The sequence below is a fragment of the Falco punctatus genome, assembly GCF_963210335.1.
Source record: "Falco punctatus genome assembly, chromosome: 6".
NCBI lineage: Eukaryota > Metazoa > Chordata > Aves > Falconiformes > Falconidae > Falco > Falco punctatus.
In genome coordinates, this window is record NC_137585.1 from 43,747,027 (window position 1) to 43,768,816 (window position 21,790).

At 37.4% G+C, this 21,790-nt stretch overlaps 1 protein-coding gene across 2 annotated transcripts in view; it reads right to left on the bottom strand.

Moving 5' to 3' along the window:
* Nucleotides 1-12,837: 12,837 nt before the first annotated feature.
* Nucleotides 12,838-21,790, bottom strand: part of DCN (decorin) — a 50,314-nt gene continuing 41,361 nt past the window's right edge. For both annotated transcript variants that reach the window (XM_080391410.1, XM_080391409.1), the window contains exons 5-8: nt 21,535-21,648; nt 20,236-20,329; nt 15,455-15,593; nt 12,838-14,366 (exon numbers count right to left, since the gene is read on the bottom strand). In XM_080391410.1, the coding sequence (XP_080247536.1) occupies nt 14,172-14,366; nt 15,455-15,593; nt 20,236-20,329; nt 21,535-21,648 (542 nt within the window). In that variant the 3' untranslated portion in view covers nt 12,838-14,171. The remainder of the gene's footprint in view (nt 14,367-15,454; nt 15,594-20,235; nt 20,330-21,534; nt 21,649-21,790) is intronic.

Consider the following 21,790-nt stretch of genomic DNA (forward strand, 5'->3'; position numbering starts at 1 on the left):
TGCTTCTCCTCCACAAGACACTGTCTCACAGTGAATTCTCTAAATGCAACCCTTTGCCTAAAGTAATACAGTAATATGGCGTTATATGATTTAGTTTTAGGTAGTCCTCAAGGAGCAGCGAGTTGGACTTTATGGTCCTTATGGGTTCCTTCCAACCTGAGATATTCTGTGTAGGAAATAGCAGCCTGGTGTACCGCCAGCTTTGAACATAATGTCCAGACAACCATCACACAGCATTTGGCCTTCTGGCAGTTGATGTGACCCTCTACTGGAATATATCCACTTGGTAATAGGTTGTGTTTGCTATGAAGATGGGACAGTTTGGAAGACATTGAATGTGCAGGTTTTTAAAGTACTGCTCATTGTCATTTTTAAAATGAAACACCTTGGAAAAATCTACTGCTACTACAGAAGACCCTGTTACCCACCAAGTCTACAACCTCATAAGCAAGTAAAGGCTTGCTAGATAGTATCTATTATATCATTTTTTACCTATTAGTATCTATCCTGACATTAGTGGTCACTTAATTTATTATCAACTGACTGCTATATCAGATTTTTACATTTCTTTTCCTGGGACTGATGGCAGGTTAACAGCCTTGGTGAGTAGTATCTAACTTTTTGTAGTCCATGAACAGTAACAATGCACTGGTGTTCTGGTATTCCCAGGCACATGAAAATGGGCTGTAAACAAACCAAAGACCTCTTATATGGCTGTTGTGGTTTACCCCAGCCAGCAACCAAGCCCCACGCAGCTGCGCACTCAGTCCCCCCACAGTGGGATGGGGAGAGGATCGGAAAAGTAAAAGGGAGAAACTCATGGGCTGAGATAAAGACAGGTTAAAAGACAGGTAAAGCAAAAGTCACACACACAAGCAAAGGAAAACAAGGAATTCATTCAACACTTCCCATGGGCAGGCAGTTGTTCAGCCATCCCAAAGAAAGCAGGGCTCCTTCATGTATAACAGCTACTTGGGAAGACAAACACCTTAATGCCGGATGTCCCCCACACACACTTCCTTCTTCCCCCAGTTTATATTCCCAGCATGATGCCATATGGTATGGAATACCTCTTTGGCTAGCTCAAGTCAGCTGCCTTGGCTGTGCCCCCTCCCAGTTCCCCGTGCCCCTCCAGCCCTCTCACTGGCAGGGCTCGAGAAACTGAAAAGTCCTTGACTGAGTGTAAACATCACCCAGCAGCAACCAAAGCCATCAGTGTGCCATCAGTATCTCACACCAAATCCAAAACACAGCACGGCACCAGCTAATAAGAAAAAAATTAACTTTATCCCAGCTGAAACCAGGACAATGGCTATCTAAGAGATTTAAGTACAAAATATTATGACAACCCAATTTAAAAGTATTTGTCATTAACAAATATTATTTCATTTTTCCCCTTTAGAAACTATGTGATAGTTGTCATATGACAAGAGCATGTCAGTCTGATGAAAGTGCATCAGTCTACTCCTCTCCAAATGCAGAGAAATGGTGTTTACCGGGGTTTTTTTTACGTATTTAATTTCTACCCATTGTCTTGTGTCTGTTTAGTTGTGAGCCTATAACATTACTAGAATTTATTTGCCTCATCGTAAACTTGAGCTTCTTACAACTCTCTTCAGCCACGCTGTGAATGTCACCGATATTTCCACTGCACCTCAGTTTTATTTTTACTTTTTACTAATATGTACAGAGACACTATTACATATATACTCTGTATTTCCTAATTCTTCATGTCTCATACTTCTCATGTTTTCACTTTAATTGCATTTCACCTTTCTATTAAACGAGCAAGCTTATGGCTGAAACAGACCTTTTTTGGTTGTATAATCGGGGGGGGGGGGGGGGGGGAAGGTATTTGAGGACAGTCTCTTAAATTCTTTTTAAGTATAGGTGTTCTTGGTTTTGTTCGAATTTTTTCCTCCCAGACAAATTTGCTCATCCTTTTCCTGTTTGGGGACATTGAACTCCTCTGGAATACTGGCTGGAAATATGCTTTTGACCATATTAAATGGCCAGCTTTGGCAACCACCAGATTCCAATCCAGTGATTAACTTGTCTTTGTTTATCATAAGGAGGTCCAGAGTGGTTTTACTCATGTTGTATGCAATACCTTTTGTCTCAGGAATTGTGCAGTTTTGAGAAATTCTACTAATGCTTTATTATGGGCTGCATGGCACTGCCAGCAACATCTGACCAAAATAAAATTTCCCATTAGAAAATCTTTATATTTCATAAGTTTCTCCATCTTGTATTTCATTAAGATTCCCTCCACTTCTATGTGAGATGCAGACCACCTTTTTTATAAATGGTCTCAGGATGTTGTATCACACTCTCTGGTCCTGAAAGACAGCAGCCATAGGTGTCTACATGTGTGCTAGGAGTCCAAGCATTCCTCATGGTCAACGGGGCTCTACTAAGTAGTTATGGAGCCTAGGGCATAATTCAGGTCTCTAACTGAGACCCAGAACAGTATTCAGTTACCTAAATGTAAACATCTAGCATCATGTGAGATGCCGTAAGGTATCCAGCTCATCTGTACCGGTTACAAGACAGGACCTAAAAACCTGTCCGATTTTCAAGTGGCAGCTGTTAACAAAGCACATTATCCCACAGTGCCTAATAACAGGGCATCTGCATTTTAGCAATGGCATGCTGTCAAGCGACTTCAGTCAGCTGGTGATGGAAAGGCATCTGTCGCTGTCTGACACGTCCTTAACTGTACAGCACATACAAGTGAGGCTGGCTGCTACAGCTCAGAATCTTGAGGAGACCTGTTCTGTCCTGAAGTAGTGGCAGGAGATCAGGCACATCTAAGCAATCTAGAATGGCATTAAACACTTTTGTTTTGTACCTGAATTGTGCCTTTGGAGCTGCAGCTCAGGAGACAGCCAGTCACATCAGTGAGGTAATATCCTCACTTCGTGTAAACTGTCTGCACAGTATTTTCTCCAACAATTTTTTTCTGTAGACTTCTCTTAGCTGAATATTCAGTGCGATGTCTGCAAAGAAATGTCACAGAAATAGAGCCAAGCAAAATGAGATGTACAACCCTGGAGACAGTCCTGATCTATTCCCCCACAGGTATTTTCCATTTTCTTACTGACTTTAAAAACAATAATAATAAAAAAGCCAAAATAGGGATTTTTTTTGAAAGGTCAAATAAAACTTTAGAAGGCAGTCCTCTGCTTCTATTAGATCATCACCTGAGTCCTCACTGAGCAGTTTTGTTTTAGTCAAGCAAAGCTTTTCAACAGATTTCATATATAATTGTGTAAGTTACGCACATTGGAAAGCACAGAAACAATTTAAGAGATTTTGCATTACAAGCTTTCATATGCTTACGTTGAATTGACACAAGAGTACTTAAAGTCTAATTTGCTCTCCATCCAACCCAAGAAGGGACAAACAGTACCAACATACCCCTCATCCTGTGTTGACTAAGGAAAATACACCACTTTCCAAGTATTCTTGTTCACCTCCCATAGATTTTAGACCTCTGCCTACTTAGTCTGACTCTTTTTTCTTTACCTCTTTGTATTTTTTTGGACTTTAGTAAGTGCTTAGCAATTCTATTTGGATAATTATGTATCTGTATATTTATACACGTCTCTGTTTGCTAAATGGCAAACTGATTTGGACCAAAACCTGGAATTAACGTCTACCCCTTTATCTTCCCAGTAGTCTTTTTCATGATTTCTTGATATTTAAAATTACTTTTGCTTATATAGACACATAATATTACAAAACAGAATAATGTTGTCAATGATGCTGCACCTTTTTGGAATAGCAATATGAAGCTAACCCAGAAGGAAGTTCTTTCCTTCTTTCTTCAAATGCTGGGTTGTAATTTCTTTTGGATCATAGGTATGGCAAGTAAAACATTGCAATCAGATATTTGACTTCTCCAAACTCTCAGACAGATCAGAACTCCATGTTACCAGCTGTTCAAAGATATAAAGACAGAGATAAACTTCATCATGAAGGGTTGAAGAAAGCATTACAACTGACTGAGGAGAAAAAATATGCAAAATATTAATGTCACCACACCACACAAAATTATTTTATATAAGCAAATGGATGACTTATCTCCCCTTTAGGATCTACCTACACTAGTAAATCACATAGTGCCCCTCGCACTGGCAAGTCATTTTTTTTATAGTATTAATTTATTAGAAGGTGCTTTTCCATGATTCTAGCTTGAACTGAACAATTCCTAGCCACAGTTTGGGACTTACCACTCTTAACAGAGGGTTCAAATGAAGCCACCTTGTTTTGTGGAGTAAGATAGCCTTACAATATGGATGAGGCCAAGTCATGCTATTTGGTTCAGAGCCGGAAAATTGCATGATTTTGCCTAATAATACAGATGCAGCTTTAGACTCTGGAACATAACCTAGGACATCAATAAGAAAATAGGCATTCAGGTCATAAAGTCTGCTGACATTAACTAACCCACAATCATAATTTTATCAAATTATGATTTTATTGTTTTCACCATTTTCACAAAATTTATTGTGTGTTTGCATGTGTGTGTGTGTCACTCTTGCTTTACACTCAAGTTTTGAAGAAAATACGTGATTTGTGATTTTCAAAAGAGAAACAAATACATTCCAGAAATATGATCTGATTCCAAGTTTTAGCAGAGCAATAATTTTTAAGTGGAAAAGCTGGTTTTGCATAGAATTGCTGACACAAACTTAGCTATAGCAGTACCAGTAAGCAACACTATAATTTAGGTTATGTTCCTATCCCATAGGTAACTTTGATACTACAGCTAACCAGCTGCGGTATAGCCAGATCCACTGCTTCTATTCCAATCTCATAAAAGCAGAATGAGACTTTCATGTTTCCAGCGCTAAGTATCTCACATGAGTAACAATGGAAGGCATTTACACTGTGTTTCAGCAATTAAATCTTTGCATTTATTAGTACTTTTAACACAACAATTGAATAACTCTTGGAGTACCTGGTATCATAAAATATTAACAGGCCAATCACATCAGAAAGACTCATATTTTCTGTAAAAGAGTTTTGGTGAGGCTTTCCTGCTTTTCTCCTCTCTTACTGAGATTTAGTCTTCCCCCTTTCTGGGACTTAGTAAGAGTGTTCTTTGAGGGATGCAAGTGTTGATGAATGAACAAGGCTGGTTCTGAGCATGTGTGTGAGTCTGCATCCTCATGTCCCCTGCACCCAGACCCATCAGAGATTTGTGTTGTCTCAGACTGGTGACGTTTCTAGCAAACACGCAAGAGGTTTATTCTTGCAAGCCAATGGGGAATAGATGTGCAGATGATAGGTCATAACACTAGATTCAAAGCACGGTGCAGGGAAGAAGGTGTTTGCTTCACCAATGAGCATAATATCCTTCTGAAAGTCACTAATGAGTTGTCACATATTCACATATCAAAACATTTTCAGAAATGTGCCTTCCAAGGTCTTGGAAAACAATGTTTGAGCTCCTAATTCACTCAGGTGATGCTGAACATTTTACTCCATGCCTGTGTGCCTTTCAGTCTAGTAAAGGTCATCTTGTCTATGTCTGAACTGCCTGTTAATCTTGGAGCTGAGAGTGTCCTCAGGGAAGGTGACATTTATTTTCTGCATTTCAAGCTTGTAAACAAGGCCGTTAATGTGACTGGAGACTTCTGCAAGCTCTGTATGTGACAACACACCATGTTTCAGACCCTGAGCATACCAGTAGGCTCTGATTGTCCTGACCAGCCTCATCCACATACTCCAGCCATACTGCCTCCACCCATCGGCTCAGCAGTTGTATATAAGCTGAACCCCCAGTCCTAGCTGCGTTGTGGGTATGCTGTGCCTGGGTTTGTACCTGGTGTTATCTTATTGACATGATATCTGAGCTTGACCTTGGACCTGCCTCCACAGTGGACATCACTGGATGGTTGCCCAGTCCTGGTTACTGTCACCAGCTCTGCTCTTCTTCATTAAGTGCTGTGGGACTCTGCGCTTTGCTGCCCTGCCTTGTATGATGGCTGGCTCCCAGCTTGCCTTCCCTTACACAGCTGCCCTCCCTTGCTGAACCCTGGCTATAAATTCAGGGAAAGGACAAGGACCCGAGCTTAAATGTAGCTCCTGGGATAATGCATGGTAGATGTCTAGGTAGGCAGAGGCTCTGGAAGAATATGGTCATGGCAGCAAGAGCCTCCTGGTGTACTCAGGGCCCTGGTACTGCATATGGAATCACAGAATGGAGTTGGAAGGAATCATTAAAAGTCACCTAATCCACGCCCCCCTGCCATGAGCAGGGACATTGTTCACCAGATCAGGTTACTCAAAACCACATCCAGCTTGGCCTCGAACACTTCCAGGAATAAGGCATCTTCAGCTTCTCTGGGAAACCTGTGCCAGTGTCTCACCACCCTTCATGTAAAGAGTGTCTTCCTTATATCCAACATAAATCTACCCTCTTTCAGTTTAAAACCATTGCCCCTTGCCCTGGTAAAAAGTCTCTTTCTTGTAAGCCATTTTTATATATTGAAAGGCTGCAATAAGATCTCCCCAGAGACTTCTCCAGGCTGAATAACCCCAAAACTCTCAGATTTTCTTTGTGGAAGTGTCCCAGCAATCTCTGACTGTTCTCATGGCTGTCCTCTGGACCCACTCAAACAGGTCCATGTCTGTCTTGTGCTGGGTACCCCAGAGCTGGATAAAGCACTCCACAGTGGGGTCTCACAGGAGCTGAGTAGAGGGGCAGAATCACCCTTCTTGACCTGCTGACCAGGCTTCTTTTTATGCAGCCCAGGATGTGACTGGCTTTCTGGGTTGCAAGTGTGCATTGCTGGCTCATATCCAATTTTTCATGCACTAGTGTCCCAAAGTCCTTCTCTGCAGGGCTGATATCCATCCATTCATTACCCAGTCTGTATTGCCTTGACCTTCATGAGGCTCACGTGTATGTTCTCATACAAACCAGAAGCTGTCCATGAGGTAGCCAAGCAGTTGGAAAGCTTTTATTTCCTCTGTATCATTTGAACTATGAGGGGTGGGGTGGAGGGGGATGGGAGGCATCCTCAGCTTCCTCCTCTGTAGTCAGATCTTTGGTAAATGGGACATGTCTTCTCTAATCCTACTCCTGATGTCTTTTTCTATTTCTGCTCTGCAGAATAATCTAAAATCATTGTGCAGTTGTATTTTTCCATAGCATGAGCACATTCTCACTGCCTAAGACGCAGGGAAGACAACAATCGTGTGGGTCAGAATTCTGACTGGGAATTTCAAAGAAAATATTACCATTTCACAGTAATTTAGTTCTTTGACAGCAGTAAGGAGCCTAACTACTTAACTTTTTTGGTTACAATTCCATTATCTGCATCTGTTGAACAGAAATTCACACAATCTCTCTCCCTGTAACATATACATGCAGTGTCTCCTGCTAGGTATCAAAAATGATTGGCATGTCTTTAAAGATCTTGATGCTGAAAATGAGCAGTAAGGGATAGAAAAAAAAAATATATCCAAAGGTTAATTTTTTTGTTCAATTTTGGTGATGGCATGATGAAATATTTAATCACCTGAGATTCAGGATCTCTCAATCACTGTCTGTTAGCCAACACTTCAAAGATAGCACTTTGTTTCAAGACTTCATTGAAACATATCTACTCTCTCCTTCCACATTAGAATGATGTGTATGGACATACTCTGAAGGATTATTCTCAAAAGTGAATAAGGCTTTTGAAGCATTTCAGTTGTCTAGGGTTTCTAACATAGCCACATAATATTTAGAATGATTCTGTCTGTCATGTCATGTTTATTTTATGCATTTTGGAATTCTTGGGGTTTTTTCCCCCTGCACTCTGGAATTTGGTTTATTCTTTATAATCTTTTGATTCCTGCAGAGATTCAATACCTTGAAATTAAAAGATGAAAGGATTCATCAGCGGAGTACTATATGGTTAGCTTAATTGGTTCTGAGTTTTTTTCTGTTGAAAGGGTTTTCTAATATGCATTTAACAGCAGACACATGGTCCCTATTTTCCACGGCTTTTTATCTGGATTTGAGCATTTTCAAAAAGTTGCTGTGTGGAGAAGCACTACCCCAATTCATCTCAAAGTCTTCATCTGGAAGCAATGACGTAACTTGTCCAAACCTGAAGTTTGCAAATGTAGTAGCAATATCCTTAAGGTTTTTTTCATTCAAATATATTATATAGTTAAATATATTAATTGAAAATAAGTGAAAGGTGTTAGCATGATGTATCACAAGTTACATCCTTCAGTGCTGTTCAGTCAATAACATAAAGGTCTGGGAAAAAGCACCTTGGAATTTTGTTCAATTTCATGTTAGGTATGAAAATAGAAAGTTTTGTGAATTGTAACCATTTATGCAGAATAAAGCAGTACATGTTCTTCTGTCCATTCTGCCAAATGTGAAGAGCAACAAAATTTACCAATTAATATTTGTGCGTATAAGAAAAATGTCATGCCATTTATCACCAGAAATCATTATTTGCAGGTATTCATTTTCTCTCCATCTCGGTGTGAGCCAAAGACAGTACCTGGGGCAATTCCTTGGATGAAACTTTTCTGGGCAGAGGCAGTTTAGACAGCATTTTGTTTTTTTAAAAAAAACTGCCTTTTGTATTTAGGCAGTGGATGGCAACTTTTGTTTAATTTCCCTTCAAGTTTGAGTGCCCATCTGTAGCTTTCCATTCCCCTGACCAAAAACATTGGAACTATTAATGTGGGTAAATGTTTGCAGATGCAAAGCCTACAATGTTTGTTATTTTCCAAAACCTCTTCACTAAGTTGCTTGCTGCAGCCGTACACGTGGGTTCAGAAACATGACTCTAACTGCTTCTCGTCACACTGAAGATTCTCTGATTCTGTTATTAGTTCCTTTTTTTTCTATTTTTTAATATTATGTTATCATCTACAAAGATGTGTTCATATATATAAACATACACACACACACAATATGTTTGATTTTTAAAATACTATTTTTCATAGTTTTGTCCCTTCTTTCCCCCACAGATTTACATTCCAGTTTAAGCAGGCAGTAAGAAAGCATTAACATTCTTCTGGTCTGCTGGCTTAAGACACCCACACAGAGGCAATCTCCAAAACTTTTAAGAGGCATAATGTACACAATGAGTAAGAGAACTGCCTGACAAAGCAGTTTTGAAGACACCACATCTTTGTATCTTTGGAGTTTAACAGGCAGGGTAAGCAGTCCTCTGCAGTGCTTGCATCCAGGCGGATCCTCAGGCACTTTCGGCACGCCAACAGCCCTGAGCTTCCAGAACAGGAAGCAGGGCAGGAGACCAAGGGCTGTTCTATGTCACTTTGAATGTATCCATTGATGAGTGTAGCCGTTTGAGTGTTTGTGTTGAGTTTAATTCAAACAGTTTTGTGCTTTTTCAGGACTTGCACAGATACTTAGGTCTGTTGCAGCTGGAGCTGCTGGAGCACTTGTTAGAGTAATGTTTTATGCTAAAAATTATCAACTCTTGGTTCCAGTATTTCAGTTTGAAGATTATGCATTTAATATTGAACATCTCACAGACCACATTTCCTTTTCAGTGCTGTGCAAGCTTGTCACTAACATGCTCCTTAATTTCTTTTATTGTATAAACTGCTTCCAGCTAAATTAGCACTGAATAAAGCCATTTGGTGGTTTAAAATTTGGAATGGAAAAACCCCAACCACCTAGCAATAGTTTGGTAATGACTGTGGAAAATAAGGCCACCTCTTCTGAAAAGAAATTTACAGAGATGTAGGCCAGTCCCTGTAGCAAAACTGACTTCAGAGCAACATGTACATTCAGAAAGGATGAGCAAAACCACACCTGTGTACAAAGCAAGAACATTTGAATGTGGACATACAAAGACGCTATTGATTCCAAAAATATGCACTCTGAAAAAAAAGAGAGCGAGAAACAGCAGAGTAAGTATGTGAATTTGTGTAGCCTCTGCTCCTAAAGCTTCATAAACACCTTTCCTCCTTGTTTTCACAATTACTGAACAGGAACTTTGCTACTGTCCCTCAGTGACACTAGATGGCACTTCAGAGTAGTGGTGGGATCAGAAAATCTTGTAATCTCTGGTTATTTTATATATGATATTATAGATGCATGAAATTAATGCTTGCATCAGACAAAAGCAATTTCTCAGCTTTCTGCTAATTTGTATGTATGACAGTGAGATAGATAATACTATTGGTTTCAAAAAAAAACAAACACACATAAGCAGAAAGAGATTATAACAGAGTGGTTCACTAGTAGGTCAAGAAAGCAGGTTATGGGCCAAGGAGCTGTTGCAAGACATTGTGTTTAGACGATTTGAGAAGCACATTGTGGAGGGAACTGAGAAAAATCTATAGGCCTGGAAATCAAGCAACACATTGATGCCAGGGATTTGAAAGCTGATCCTTTCCTGGAAGTGAAATTAGATTTGATGCCACTTATCCATCAACAATCAAGTAAATGATGACTGTCCATAACCTGGTGCAGTGTAGAACAAACCAGCCAGCTCCCTTCTGACCTTAAAAGACAAGTATAGATGAAGCGGTTAATTGAATTGTAGTCAAGTTTTGAAAAAACACATTTAGCAATGTGGTTTTGTTAACAAAAGATGTGCATGTACTTTTGAAAACCTAAACCTGAGAGACAGCATTAATTAAAAAAAAGAAAAAAATGGTGGAAAGGATACTAAAAAAGCAAAAGAATAAGTTTACAGTATTGCCATCAAACTGCTGTAAAAAAGAAGCATCACTTCTTCAAGTCATTATTTTCATTTCCAACTTATTTAGTCAATTCTGTCGAAACCAGAAGGGACCACTTTGTTTAGTTAAAAACTTCTTACAGGGGTTTTAATTAACACTTTAGGAAGATTCATGACTAGGGGAAGAATTGTACATTTAGATATAAAAAAATAGCAGAAAATACTGGCCATAATTCTGAAAACTCTTTACATAAGGAAAAGGGAAGTTCAAACATTTACTCAGGCATGTTCCTAAGTAGTGTGATGAATCACAGGCATTATTAATTTTAGATGACTGAAAATATATTGGTGTATCTAATTTTATCATTCTGCCTTCTTCATCACAAAAAGATATAATTTTAAAAATATTATTAGAAAATTGGTTTTAAAAGCAAAGGCAAGCAAGGGCTACTATTTTAGTTTGGATTTTTTTTATAATTCTATATTGAGTGAAGAAATAAGAAGCCTCTGCTTGTCAGTTAAATTCTTCCATCATTCTTGCAGCTGAGGATCTGTCACTATATCTTTTTATTCTCATATCTCTTGTTTCCACCAGCTTGACTTTCCCTATTATGAGGATATGTTTTGTTGCAGGCTCCCTAGGAGGGCCAGTTCTCACACCTGAGAGGTGGTCACACCCTTGCCTGCAGTGACCCCTCTGTCCCCCAGGGATGCAGGAAGGGATAAGAGGCCTCAGGCTGCAGCAGGAAACAAGGGATTCATTTCTTAATGTGTTTTGAGTCCTACAGTTGTGACTGTTTAGCATCTTCATACTTTATGGATGGATTGCAGATACACTGTTAGGTCTAAATGCTTTCTACTTTAGTTCTTTTATTTCTTTCATCTCAACTGTTTATAGTTTGTTTGGATTTGTCTTATTTTTTCTTTTTTTCTTGTTTTTCCGTGTTTTTTGTTGTTGTTGTTGTGTGTTTGTTTGTTTTTTTTTTAATGGAAGAGCCATCTGTTCTGTATTTATATGAAAGCAGTTTTAAAAGTACTGGGCTTCCCACTGCTTTGAAGTCTTTGCAGATGCTTTATGTGTCTAGAGTCCCATCAGTCAGACATTGTAGGTATGGCTGCACAATTTATGGAAAACCAACAGTGTGTTTACCTTCTGAATTTGTCATGAGGTCTCATGTTATAGGATTTGCTTATTCTGTTTTATTGCACAGGACTAGGAATCAGGAAATTCCTGTTATGTTTGCAGCCCTTGCTTGTTAGCAGGGAATGTGTTTAATGAGGAATAGCTTGTGCTTGAGCACAGAGGGCAGCAAGCCTGGTATGGGACATACCATGGGTATCACAGAAGAGGACGATACTCAGATACTTTCTTCTGAACTTAAAGCTGCTTCTGGTTTGAAGGAAAAGCCTTAGTTTGAAGAGATTTTAAAGGCATGAAGGGAGAAATGGGAAACTTGTGAATATGTTTATATGAAGTATTATGTAATAAGTATTGCTATTATTTATTGTATAAATCTCTTCCTATAAATTGCATTTGTATCTGCTAATTTGAACTGTGTACATAGAAACCCTGTGGAGTTGTTCAGGCTAAGACAATGCCTTTGTTCTCTATTGAAATGCCAGTGCTTAGCTTTCTGCATGAAGTTTCTCTCTGAAAAATCGCAGATATCCAACCAAGAACCAAAAGGAAAAAAAAAATGTAACTGTTGATATTCTAGAGGGTTTTCTCTTCAGTGACACAAGGGTATCATGTACTGTCAGTTTTATTTAAAAATAAAACTCAGAAGATGTGAAACCCAGAAGAAAGAATAGATGCAAATGAGGGAGATAATTGGCTACTATATGAAAGAGATAGCTAACAAAAGTGCAAACATGCTTTTTCTGCGTGGTGTCTTTAGTGATTCATAATCATTTCCAATTATTTACTACTTGAATAAATGACAGCTATAAAAAGAATATATTAATTTTCTAGAAAAATTACCTGAGTGTTAGGCATGAAAAATTGTCTTGAGGCAAGAGAATTTCTGACAAGTTGCTCTTACATTAGCTATCATCATACCAAAAAACATTCAATTTTCAAGACTTAATCATAATTAAAGTTCTAACACACTAGGTTATGCTATCAAAACAGAAAATAAAGACAAACACTTTGGAGTTTGCCTGTATTACATTATTCTTTAATATAAATGACATACAAGTTTTACAAATTAGAGAGATTGTCCTTGGAGTATTAGAGGCTGCAGAAGATTCTTTTAAGGTGACATTTTTATTGAGTATATGTTTAGCTTTGTAGATTGACAGTAGAAATGTGCAGCCTACCTTTGATGTGCTTGCTACCCACTGGTATGGGTTGAAGAATCCCAATTTGCAGAGGGCTTCAAATCACTCTAAGAAGATACTTCTACAAATTATGTCCCAGCAATGTCCAGCTAGGCCTTGCAGTTATTTCACTTCATATTTTGCTATACTCACGATTTTTCTTATAATCTAAATTCCTCAAATGCATCAGATGGGAAGCCTGCATATCTCTACTTGACAATTAAAAACATTGTTTAGAAAACAAATACAGTAAAGGATGCTGACATGTACAATGCAGAACAGTGAACTGATATTATTTTTGGTTTAGATATATACATGGATTGATACCAATGACTAAATCCTAATACCATACTCTGCAAGGCAGTCTCACTGAAGTCATTAAAACTGCTTCTGTGACCAAGGTGAGAAGTATTTGCCCTAGAGAAATTTAGTCATTGAACTCCAGATATAGGTTACAGGTTTTGCACTGCAGACTACTCATTATTTTGTTCAATAGGATTATGTTAGGCTAATCCTGAATAGCATTGCTCTAGAAGAATGGCAAACTTTAAAGAACTATGTGTACAATATGAATTTATTTAATTTTTCCCAAAATAATGACATTAGCAACAACTTTATTTGCCTCTGCTAAATAGATACATTCAGAATTAGCTTAGTGTTATAGTGGATATTTTTAAACCTCCAGGGCTTGAAATAAATTTAAAGGAGGTAACTCTCACCTTCTCAAGTCTCAAGATGATTTGAGAGTCTTTCTTCCCTCTTTTTTTTTTTTTTTTGTGTGTGTGTGTGTGTGTGTGGCTATAAAAATAACCTCAATCACTATCTTTTTTTTTTTTTTTAATATCATAGCTTGACAAATATTTACTCCGAATCTCATATACAGTGGAATGTGAAAACTTGTAGCATTCAGCAAACTGAAAAATGCCACAGAAAGCATGCTGGAAAAGAAGGCTGAAATAAGTCAGTTTAAAGCACAGTTTGCAATTCTTTTTGATGGTATGCTTGATCTTGCACATCTGTAATGATTCATTTATTCTACATCAATGGATCATCTCCACTTTGAAGTGAAGTTTCTGGTATTTGGCATTATTGTTAGCAATAATTTTTGGAACAGGCCTATTACAACAGGTACTTTTAGCTGAAACACAACCGAATCCCATCTTTAGACATCTATTTGTAATTTCCAATCTGTACTGCAGAGCGTTCATGGATACACCGGAAAGCAGAGGGCTGGATTTCCCAGTACTGCACAGGATTGCTGAAGAGACTCACACCAGAATAGCTAGCCTTTTTGGTGTTGTAACCAAGAGGGCAAAAATCGTTGATACCAATTGAAGCTATTTTGTTGTTATGAAGGTAGACCACCTGAAAAGCACAGAAGTACAGAAGTGAGAAATAGAGCTACTATGGCAAATAAGATAAATGATTCAATGTCAAATACTTGGTATGTATTGCGCAATGTTATACAGAGTAGCAATATATCCTTTTTTTCCTAATGAATGCTTGATTCTGTTTACCTTTTGAAATACCTAGAGTATACTAAATTAGAAATAATTTCCATAGAAAAAGCAGAAACTGTGCAAGACAATCTAATAATATTACTATTATTTGATCATACTGTAACCAAAACAGGACTCAAAGTTGTGGAGTTATTAATACAGTGCTGTGGTTCAGAAGCATGTGCTGTATATAAAGAATATATTTGGTACTAATTGGTTTCTCTCTAGCTCTAATGCTTTCACTCTCATGAGTGCAACTGTGCAGGACTCAGAGCCAAAGTAATCACTAACTAAGATTTAAAATGGCTGATGAATATGACTTTGCTCCAGAGTCACCATTTCAGATTAATTTTCCCAAGCTACATGCAAGTAGTGATTTTCATTTGGGAATCTTCATTCTTTGGGAGCTTTATTTCCCATAAAAACCCAGTCCAGGTGAAGACAGATTTCAGTTGGTTCCAAGAGGCCATATTTCTAGCTATCCGACCACACAGGCCTCAAAAATACCGCTAATGTGAAATGTTATTGAGTGTCTTTGCCCTCCTGAAGGCACAGCATTTTGATACCAAAGGGAATGTTCTTGTGAAAGGTTTCAAAATGTCACTGGGTAGAATAGAAAAAATCTCAGCAGATGAATTTTTCTTTGAAAGCACTTTTGAGTAAAGAGGAATTTAAAGTACATAATTAATCCCATATTTGTTGCTTCCCCTCAGACACAGAGATAACGAATGCACACCTCCAGATCTATACACCTACATAGCCACATTCACACAAAAATCAGAACAAGAATCTTCCTGTTGTATGTAAATTTTGCATGCCTATTCAGCACGAAACTTGCATCAAGTTACTTTTGCACAAATACTGTGTGCATTTCTGTTCAAGACTGAATAACCGCACAAATACTAGGAGAAATCTTTCAACTATTGCTCTCTGAGGCAGTACGCTAAACTTTACCTGGATATATTTGTGTTCACCCAGCCCACCAGGTACTCTGACAAGTTCATTGTTGTTCAAGTGGAGCTCTCTCAGATGAGGCACATTGTTAAGAGACCCATTTTCAACTGAGGAAATACTGTTGAAGCTGAGACCCAATCTGGGGGAAGAAAAAAAGAAAAAAAAGAAAAAAAATCCAAACAAAAAAATATGTTAAACTTGCCCACATAACCATCTTTCTTGGGTTGATTACTTCTCTACTCTACTGTTGTAGAACAGACCAGTCTAATTTTCAGAATTATGCGTGAGGTAGAGAGGTACCTCAGAGAACTAGTTTAGCTAAACATGTTTAAATAAGTTTGACATCTAACAATGGTAATGAGCTAATTATCATTCTATCATTCAACCTGTGCCCATGGTACTGTATACTTTCATGAGATATATGACTAATCCTACTGTAAATGCGTATGACATACCTTCATAGGCACCAGTCTTTTTTAAAAAGCTGAATAAGAGTTTCTTGCATTACTTTAGGAGCACTGGCTGTACTTTTCTTTGTCAAAGTACATAACCCAGGGTGACCAGAACTGTTAAGTTTAGATTTTCACCACATCCTTTGAAGATACTTATGTAGTTAGAGCCATGTTACAGACTGGAGCCATGAGCTCAGTCATACGTGATGATCTGTTCAGCAGGACACAGAAGTGGGATGCACACATTTCTCCCAGGTTCCAGTCCAGAGCTTTCATCATAAAAATCATCCTTTTTGCTTTATACATCCACATTCTGGGTTTACTAGCACAATTTATGCCCAATTTGGAAAATCTGGTCCTATCCATGTACTTCTGTGTTGATATTATTTTGGGTTGCAATTACCAAATTACAGAATACTTTTCCAGAGACTTTCATAAGTTACAACACTTTGTGTTGCAGTAAGGAATTCAGTGGTAATTCTGCAGGAGTTATCATCAGGAGTGTTGTCCTTTGAGAAAATTATTTCTACAAAGGCTAAACCTACTTCATCTAGTTTGCTTTATCTTTTTTCTTTAGGCAATCTTTTTTAATGTTGAGGGGAAATGCTCTAAGATTTATTAATAACTGAATCAATTAAAGAATTTAATATTGGTAATCAGAATCCTTGTGATAAAATAATTTGCTATGGATGAGTACTTTTAAATAAAGTCTTATTCACGGTAATCTAATACCTATAATTCTTTGTGGCTTGTGCCAGCTTCAAAAGTCAGAATCTGGACCTAATATAAAATCACAGAACTAATATTTCTTGTTCAATCTTTATGGCAGAGATGTTTCCAGAAATAATGTCCAAGAATGGAAGTGCATTTTATAATTTTTCTTTTAAAAATAAAAAGTTAAAGAAATATCCTATTAACTGGCAACATGTAATACAAATAGTCATATCATACTTATTTAAACATTCCAGTGCTGTCAAATGATTGATGACAAAGGAGAGCTTAATGAGACCTCCTACAGACATCAACAGGGATTTATTTCACTCAGAAATCAGTTCACAGTGTCCCTTATCTTTGCTAGAATTTGTTCAGGAAGAATTTTCATTTCAAAATTATTAGAACAAAATTCCTTTTGAGTAGAGTACATCAGGATTTAGGAAAGTTTGGGAGATTTGATCCTACAGAGCAATAAGATCTTTAGAATGTCTACAAAGGAATTCAGTGATGGGTACTCATGGTGAATGTCTTTAAAAGGATGACAAAGAAAACAAACAAAACCAAACAGTTTGGCAGAAGGGTATAAATTCTTGGTTGACACATGTCTAAATATATGTTACATATGCAGGTCTCCAAGCAGATGTGTCACACCTGGGGAGACCAGCATGAAAAAAAGCAGGTCTCACTTGCATATTAGTCTGTTGAAGCAAAAATAACCCTTTTACAGATGATAGGGATGGACAAGATCCAACTCTGCATTGTCTCATGCAGGGTAAGTCTTTTAGGGAAAGAGTGAAATGGGAGGAGTCTGTAGAAAAGTGGATCTACCTTCCACAAGCAGTGCAATTATATGTAATTACATCTCATCTAGATGTGTTACGATCTCTCAGTCACTCGGGGCTATGGTTACAAATGAAGTCAATCTTAGTGTGTAAAATACACGGTGATTAAGAGTGTTAGGAAAGACTATGGTCTTCATCTCTCTTCTTTTTCCCATGGGTAAAAAAATGGAAGAATTCAAAAAATCACTCTTGCTTAATATACTTGACATATTACTTCCTTTTATATTAGTGAATAGGTAACATTTCTCCAGTGTTTCTGCTGATCTAGTCCCAGTGTTTTAAATTTTTGAAGACCATAATTAAAAACATACCTAAAAATTGAATAAATTCTCAAGTATTTTTCCGCCTTCTTTTGTCTCCAACAACCCTGCTTTTTCTTTCACTTTTTTAAACAAACTTCATGCTGCTCAACAATATCATTATTCTGGGCTCGATGCAACTTCTACTCTATGGAGCTAGAAATTTTCAGTAAACTTTAATAGGATATAGACATTAGTAACATCAGTAGCATAATGTATATGGAGCTCATTCCCCCATGCGATCAGCAGTCTTTGTTCAGTTTACATTCATGAGATATATTTTTTTTTTTCTATTGCAGCACTACATGAAGACTTTTGGAAGAGTTAAGAGTAATTTTACAAGGAAAACAAAGAAACAAATAAAAAAGACAAATATTTATGTGCTGCTAGAACTCAAGAACTCAAAAGAGAATGAGCAGTAGATCTATACCAAGCTCTTGTGTGAAACATTTTACAGTTCAAAACACCTTAACACGTCAGAATGACCTGTTTCTCAAAGTCTAACTGTGCTTTAGGGCAGGTATTAGACTGTTGAGCATCAGCTGACATGACATGATCCAGGAGGAGAGCAGTCTGACCCCGTACTGCTGCTCCTAAAGATATAGATGTGTCAATAAAAGCTGGGGTTTGGTAGCTTGTTTCCGTGGCATAAGGGGCAGCATGCCCCTTAAATTTATCCCATATGCCATCCTTGCCTCTCGCATAGCTGCCTCCTTTCTTCATCTGTCTGCTCTGTTATGTCCAGTGTGCACTTTTTCACCAACCTGTATTCTGCCTTACTTTTCAGCATTATGAAAGAGGATTTCTGACTGTGTTCAGGTTGCATCCTTAAGCACAGGTCAGAGGGCAGTTTAAAAGCTGGTGTCTGCTCTGAGCAGCTCCACATTTCCACACAACAATCAACAGAGCTTCTTGTTTCTCTGTAGAGCATCTTGTTTCTCTGTACTGTACAGTCACAACAGAAGCAGACCAAGGTTCGATATTTTTAATAGTCCATCAGCATTTGCAGCATAAAACTTTATGCCTTAAGACAGATTTCCCACAATATAGTCTGTAGTGTTTTCCAAGTGTGAATGTGAAAAAGCAGAAACCCCCTGTCATCTGCAGGACAGCTGACATACCCCACACCTCCCTCCTCCAATAAAATAAATTATGCTCTACCTGAGTAGTTATTATCTTGTTTTGGTTTTGGAAGTTTTCTTTACCATTTATCTGGGGAATGTTACATTTTATACTAAGCTTCTTTCATAAAAAAATAACTGCTTCATAGTACCCTAACGATAATCATGGGATTCTTATTTTTCATTAAAAACCAGGTGCAGACATTTTTTTAACAGGGATGAATCTGTCATCAAATATGAACATCAAAAATGAGTTGAAAAGTCTTATTTTACAAGCTCTAGAAACCTGTTCTAAACTTTACCACTTGGAATTGCCAGATTCAAAATAAGTGTTAAGTTACTCTATACTTCATTGCACTAAAGCACTGTGCAATCTACTATAATCAATGGCAAACTTAACTCCTGTTGCTCAGTAATCTTTCTTTGATTTCTGTTTTCTGCTTTCATTATGACATGCAGAATGATTAAGATGAAGATCCAGGAATTAGATCCAGTAACCTGATTACAGACTTTTAGATCAATTACACATCTATTTCCATTTAAAAAAATGTAAGTATCATAATATTAAAATACCTTGTAGTAAAGGCCTGCTTTACTATTTTAGCATGTTATCTACTGTGAACTAATTCACAAATAACTCTGTATGTCTAGAACTACTGTTTTGGAATTCTCCTTACCTTTTCCTACAGTTAGAGAAACTTATTCAACAACATATTCATCAATTAGTAAGGTAAAGTCACCATGACAAAAATGACACTTTTTCATTTATATTGTATGGTTTGGTTTGGTGTTTTTTTTTGGGGGGGGTATTTTTTGGTCATGTTCTGGGACTCATTGAAGACTTGCCTTTCTTGAGAAACAAAGGAAACACTGTTGCAAGCAGTTTTGGTTCCCATGTGCTTTTTTCCTCAGTTTCCAGGGCAAATTGCATGAGAAATGCAATGTCCCAAGAAAACTGCGTGAACCAAAGATGGAAATACAATGAAAGAAGATGACATAATTAAAAATTCCAGTTTCTCTCTTTATCTTTCTTTTTTTATTTTCCTTTGGGGGTTTTGGTTTGGGTTTTTTTTGGTTTTTTTTTTTAATTTTCTTTTTAATTGAATCAAAGAAACAGTTGTCCTGGGCATACATCACTCATAATTGAAAACAGCTGGAAAGTGTTGTTAGAAGGAAAAAAAAAGTGTTTCGTTCACATAAGTCAGTACACAACTCCTTAGAAGCTTTTCCTCCTAAGTTATGGACTGCCTTGATGGTAACATTCATGAAGCCCAGAATGATGTTTCTAATTATGTGTGTGGTGGTTACAATTTCAACCAATCTTTTACACAAAAAGAAGAAAAGAATTCTTACTTTGCCAAGTTGGTGAGTCCAGACAGGCCATCAGCATCAATTTTGCTGATTTTGTTGCCATCAAGGTGAAGTTCAGTAAGGGACGGCGGAAGGCCTGAAAGAGAGAACACCATCAAATCACTTTTGGTAAAGGATTGGTATCTTATTCTAAAAAGGCTTGTGTTAGACTGAGAATCTTTTACAGTAACAAAAAAATTTTTTACTAGACATGGCTCAGCACAATTCACTGAAGGAAACAAGGAACTTTCACAATCAGGGAAACTAAAAACAATTAGTAACAATTTATTTAGCATTAAATAAAATCAAGCTCCCAAGGTCATCATAAAAGTTAATTCTTAAAAACCAGATAAATTATATTCTTCTCAGATATGAATTCTGGCCTTCATGATTATGTAAATGGGTCAACGTAAGAGAAAGAGCCTTCACTTTAGCCAGCCTATCCACATACATAAATCTACAAACATTGATTTTTAACAAATAACAGCAGCTGAAAATGACATTATACAGCTGAGGTAAAATATTTTTTTTTTTTTATTTTAGGTAGGGCACACAGTATTTTGTAAACTCTGTTTATCAGGAAAAAAAAATTGGAACCAAGTATTTTAACTATCTGAGGTCCCTCAAAGGAATATCCAAAACAGGAAATGTGGGAAGAAAGAAATAACAACTAGTATTACCTTTGAAAAAGTTTTCAGCTCTTTTGAAACAATCAGCTGACTGTAGTATGAATAAATTGAATATAATTTCCTTTGGAATGGAACCATTCTGGTTTGGTTTATTTTGTTATGTTTTTTAATAAGTTATTTTGAAGTTCTTATTTTGTAGCAATTTGCCATGAAGTACTCTTAAAAATAGCAAATGTTTCTGTTTTGTATAAGAATAGTATTTGTGGCTTCAAACTCCACAGACTTGTGGAGCGCTGATTTTATGCTTGTAGAACTTCAGTTGATTCTACTTGAGTTTACATCTGTTTAATGGTGATCAGGCTCACCAATCAGGGTTGGAGGGTGAAAATATTCTTCTACTTTATATTTCAGTTATGAGACAAGAAAAGCAGAATATCATAAAATGGCTTACTTTTAACAATGCACCTCTTGTAGAGCTTCTCATAATAGAAAACCAAAATTTGCCAAGCCAATAAAAGTCAACTGACCAAAAAATGAAGTAGCCAAGTAATGGGTATTCTAAGGACTGACTCAGAACTCAGGATTCTTCCATAATAATATTTTTTTTCTGGCTGACTAGAAGTCACTATATTATACTTGTGCAAATCTTTGAAATATTAATTGTTTTTCTTACCTTTTGGGATGCTAGTAATGTTGGTGTCTGCGATACGGATGTAGGAGAGCCTCTTCATCCCCTGAAAAGCTCCATTTTCAATGCCTGAACTCTTGATTGGATTGGTGCCTAGTTCTGCCAACAAAACACGGTCATGAGCTTTGCTGCAGTGTAGGTACCTACATCCTTCAGGTCAAAGCTAAAACTCACTTTGGAGGTACAATTTATTGGAGCATTTCTTGACTTTCTACATAAAATCACTGACTGAACTAAAACA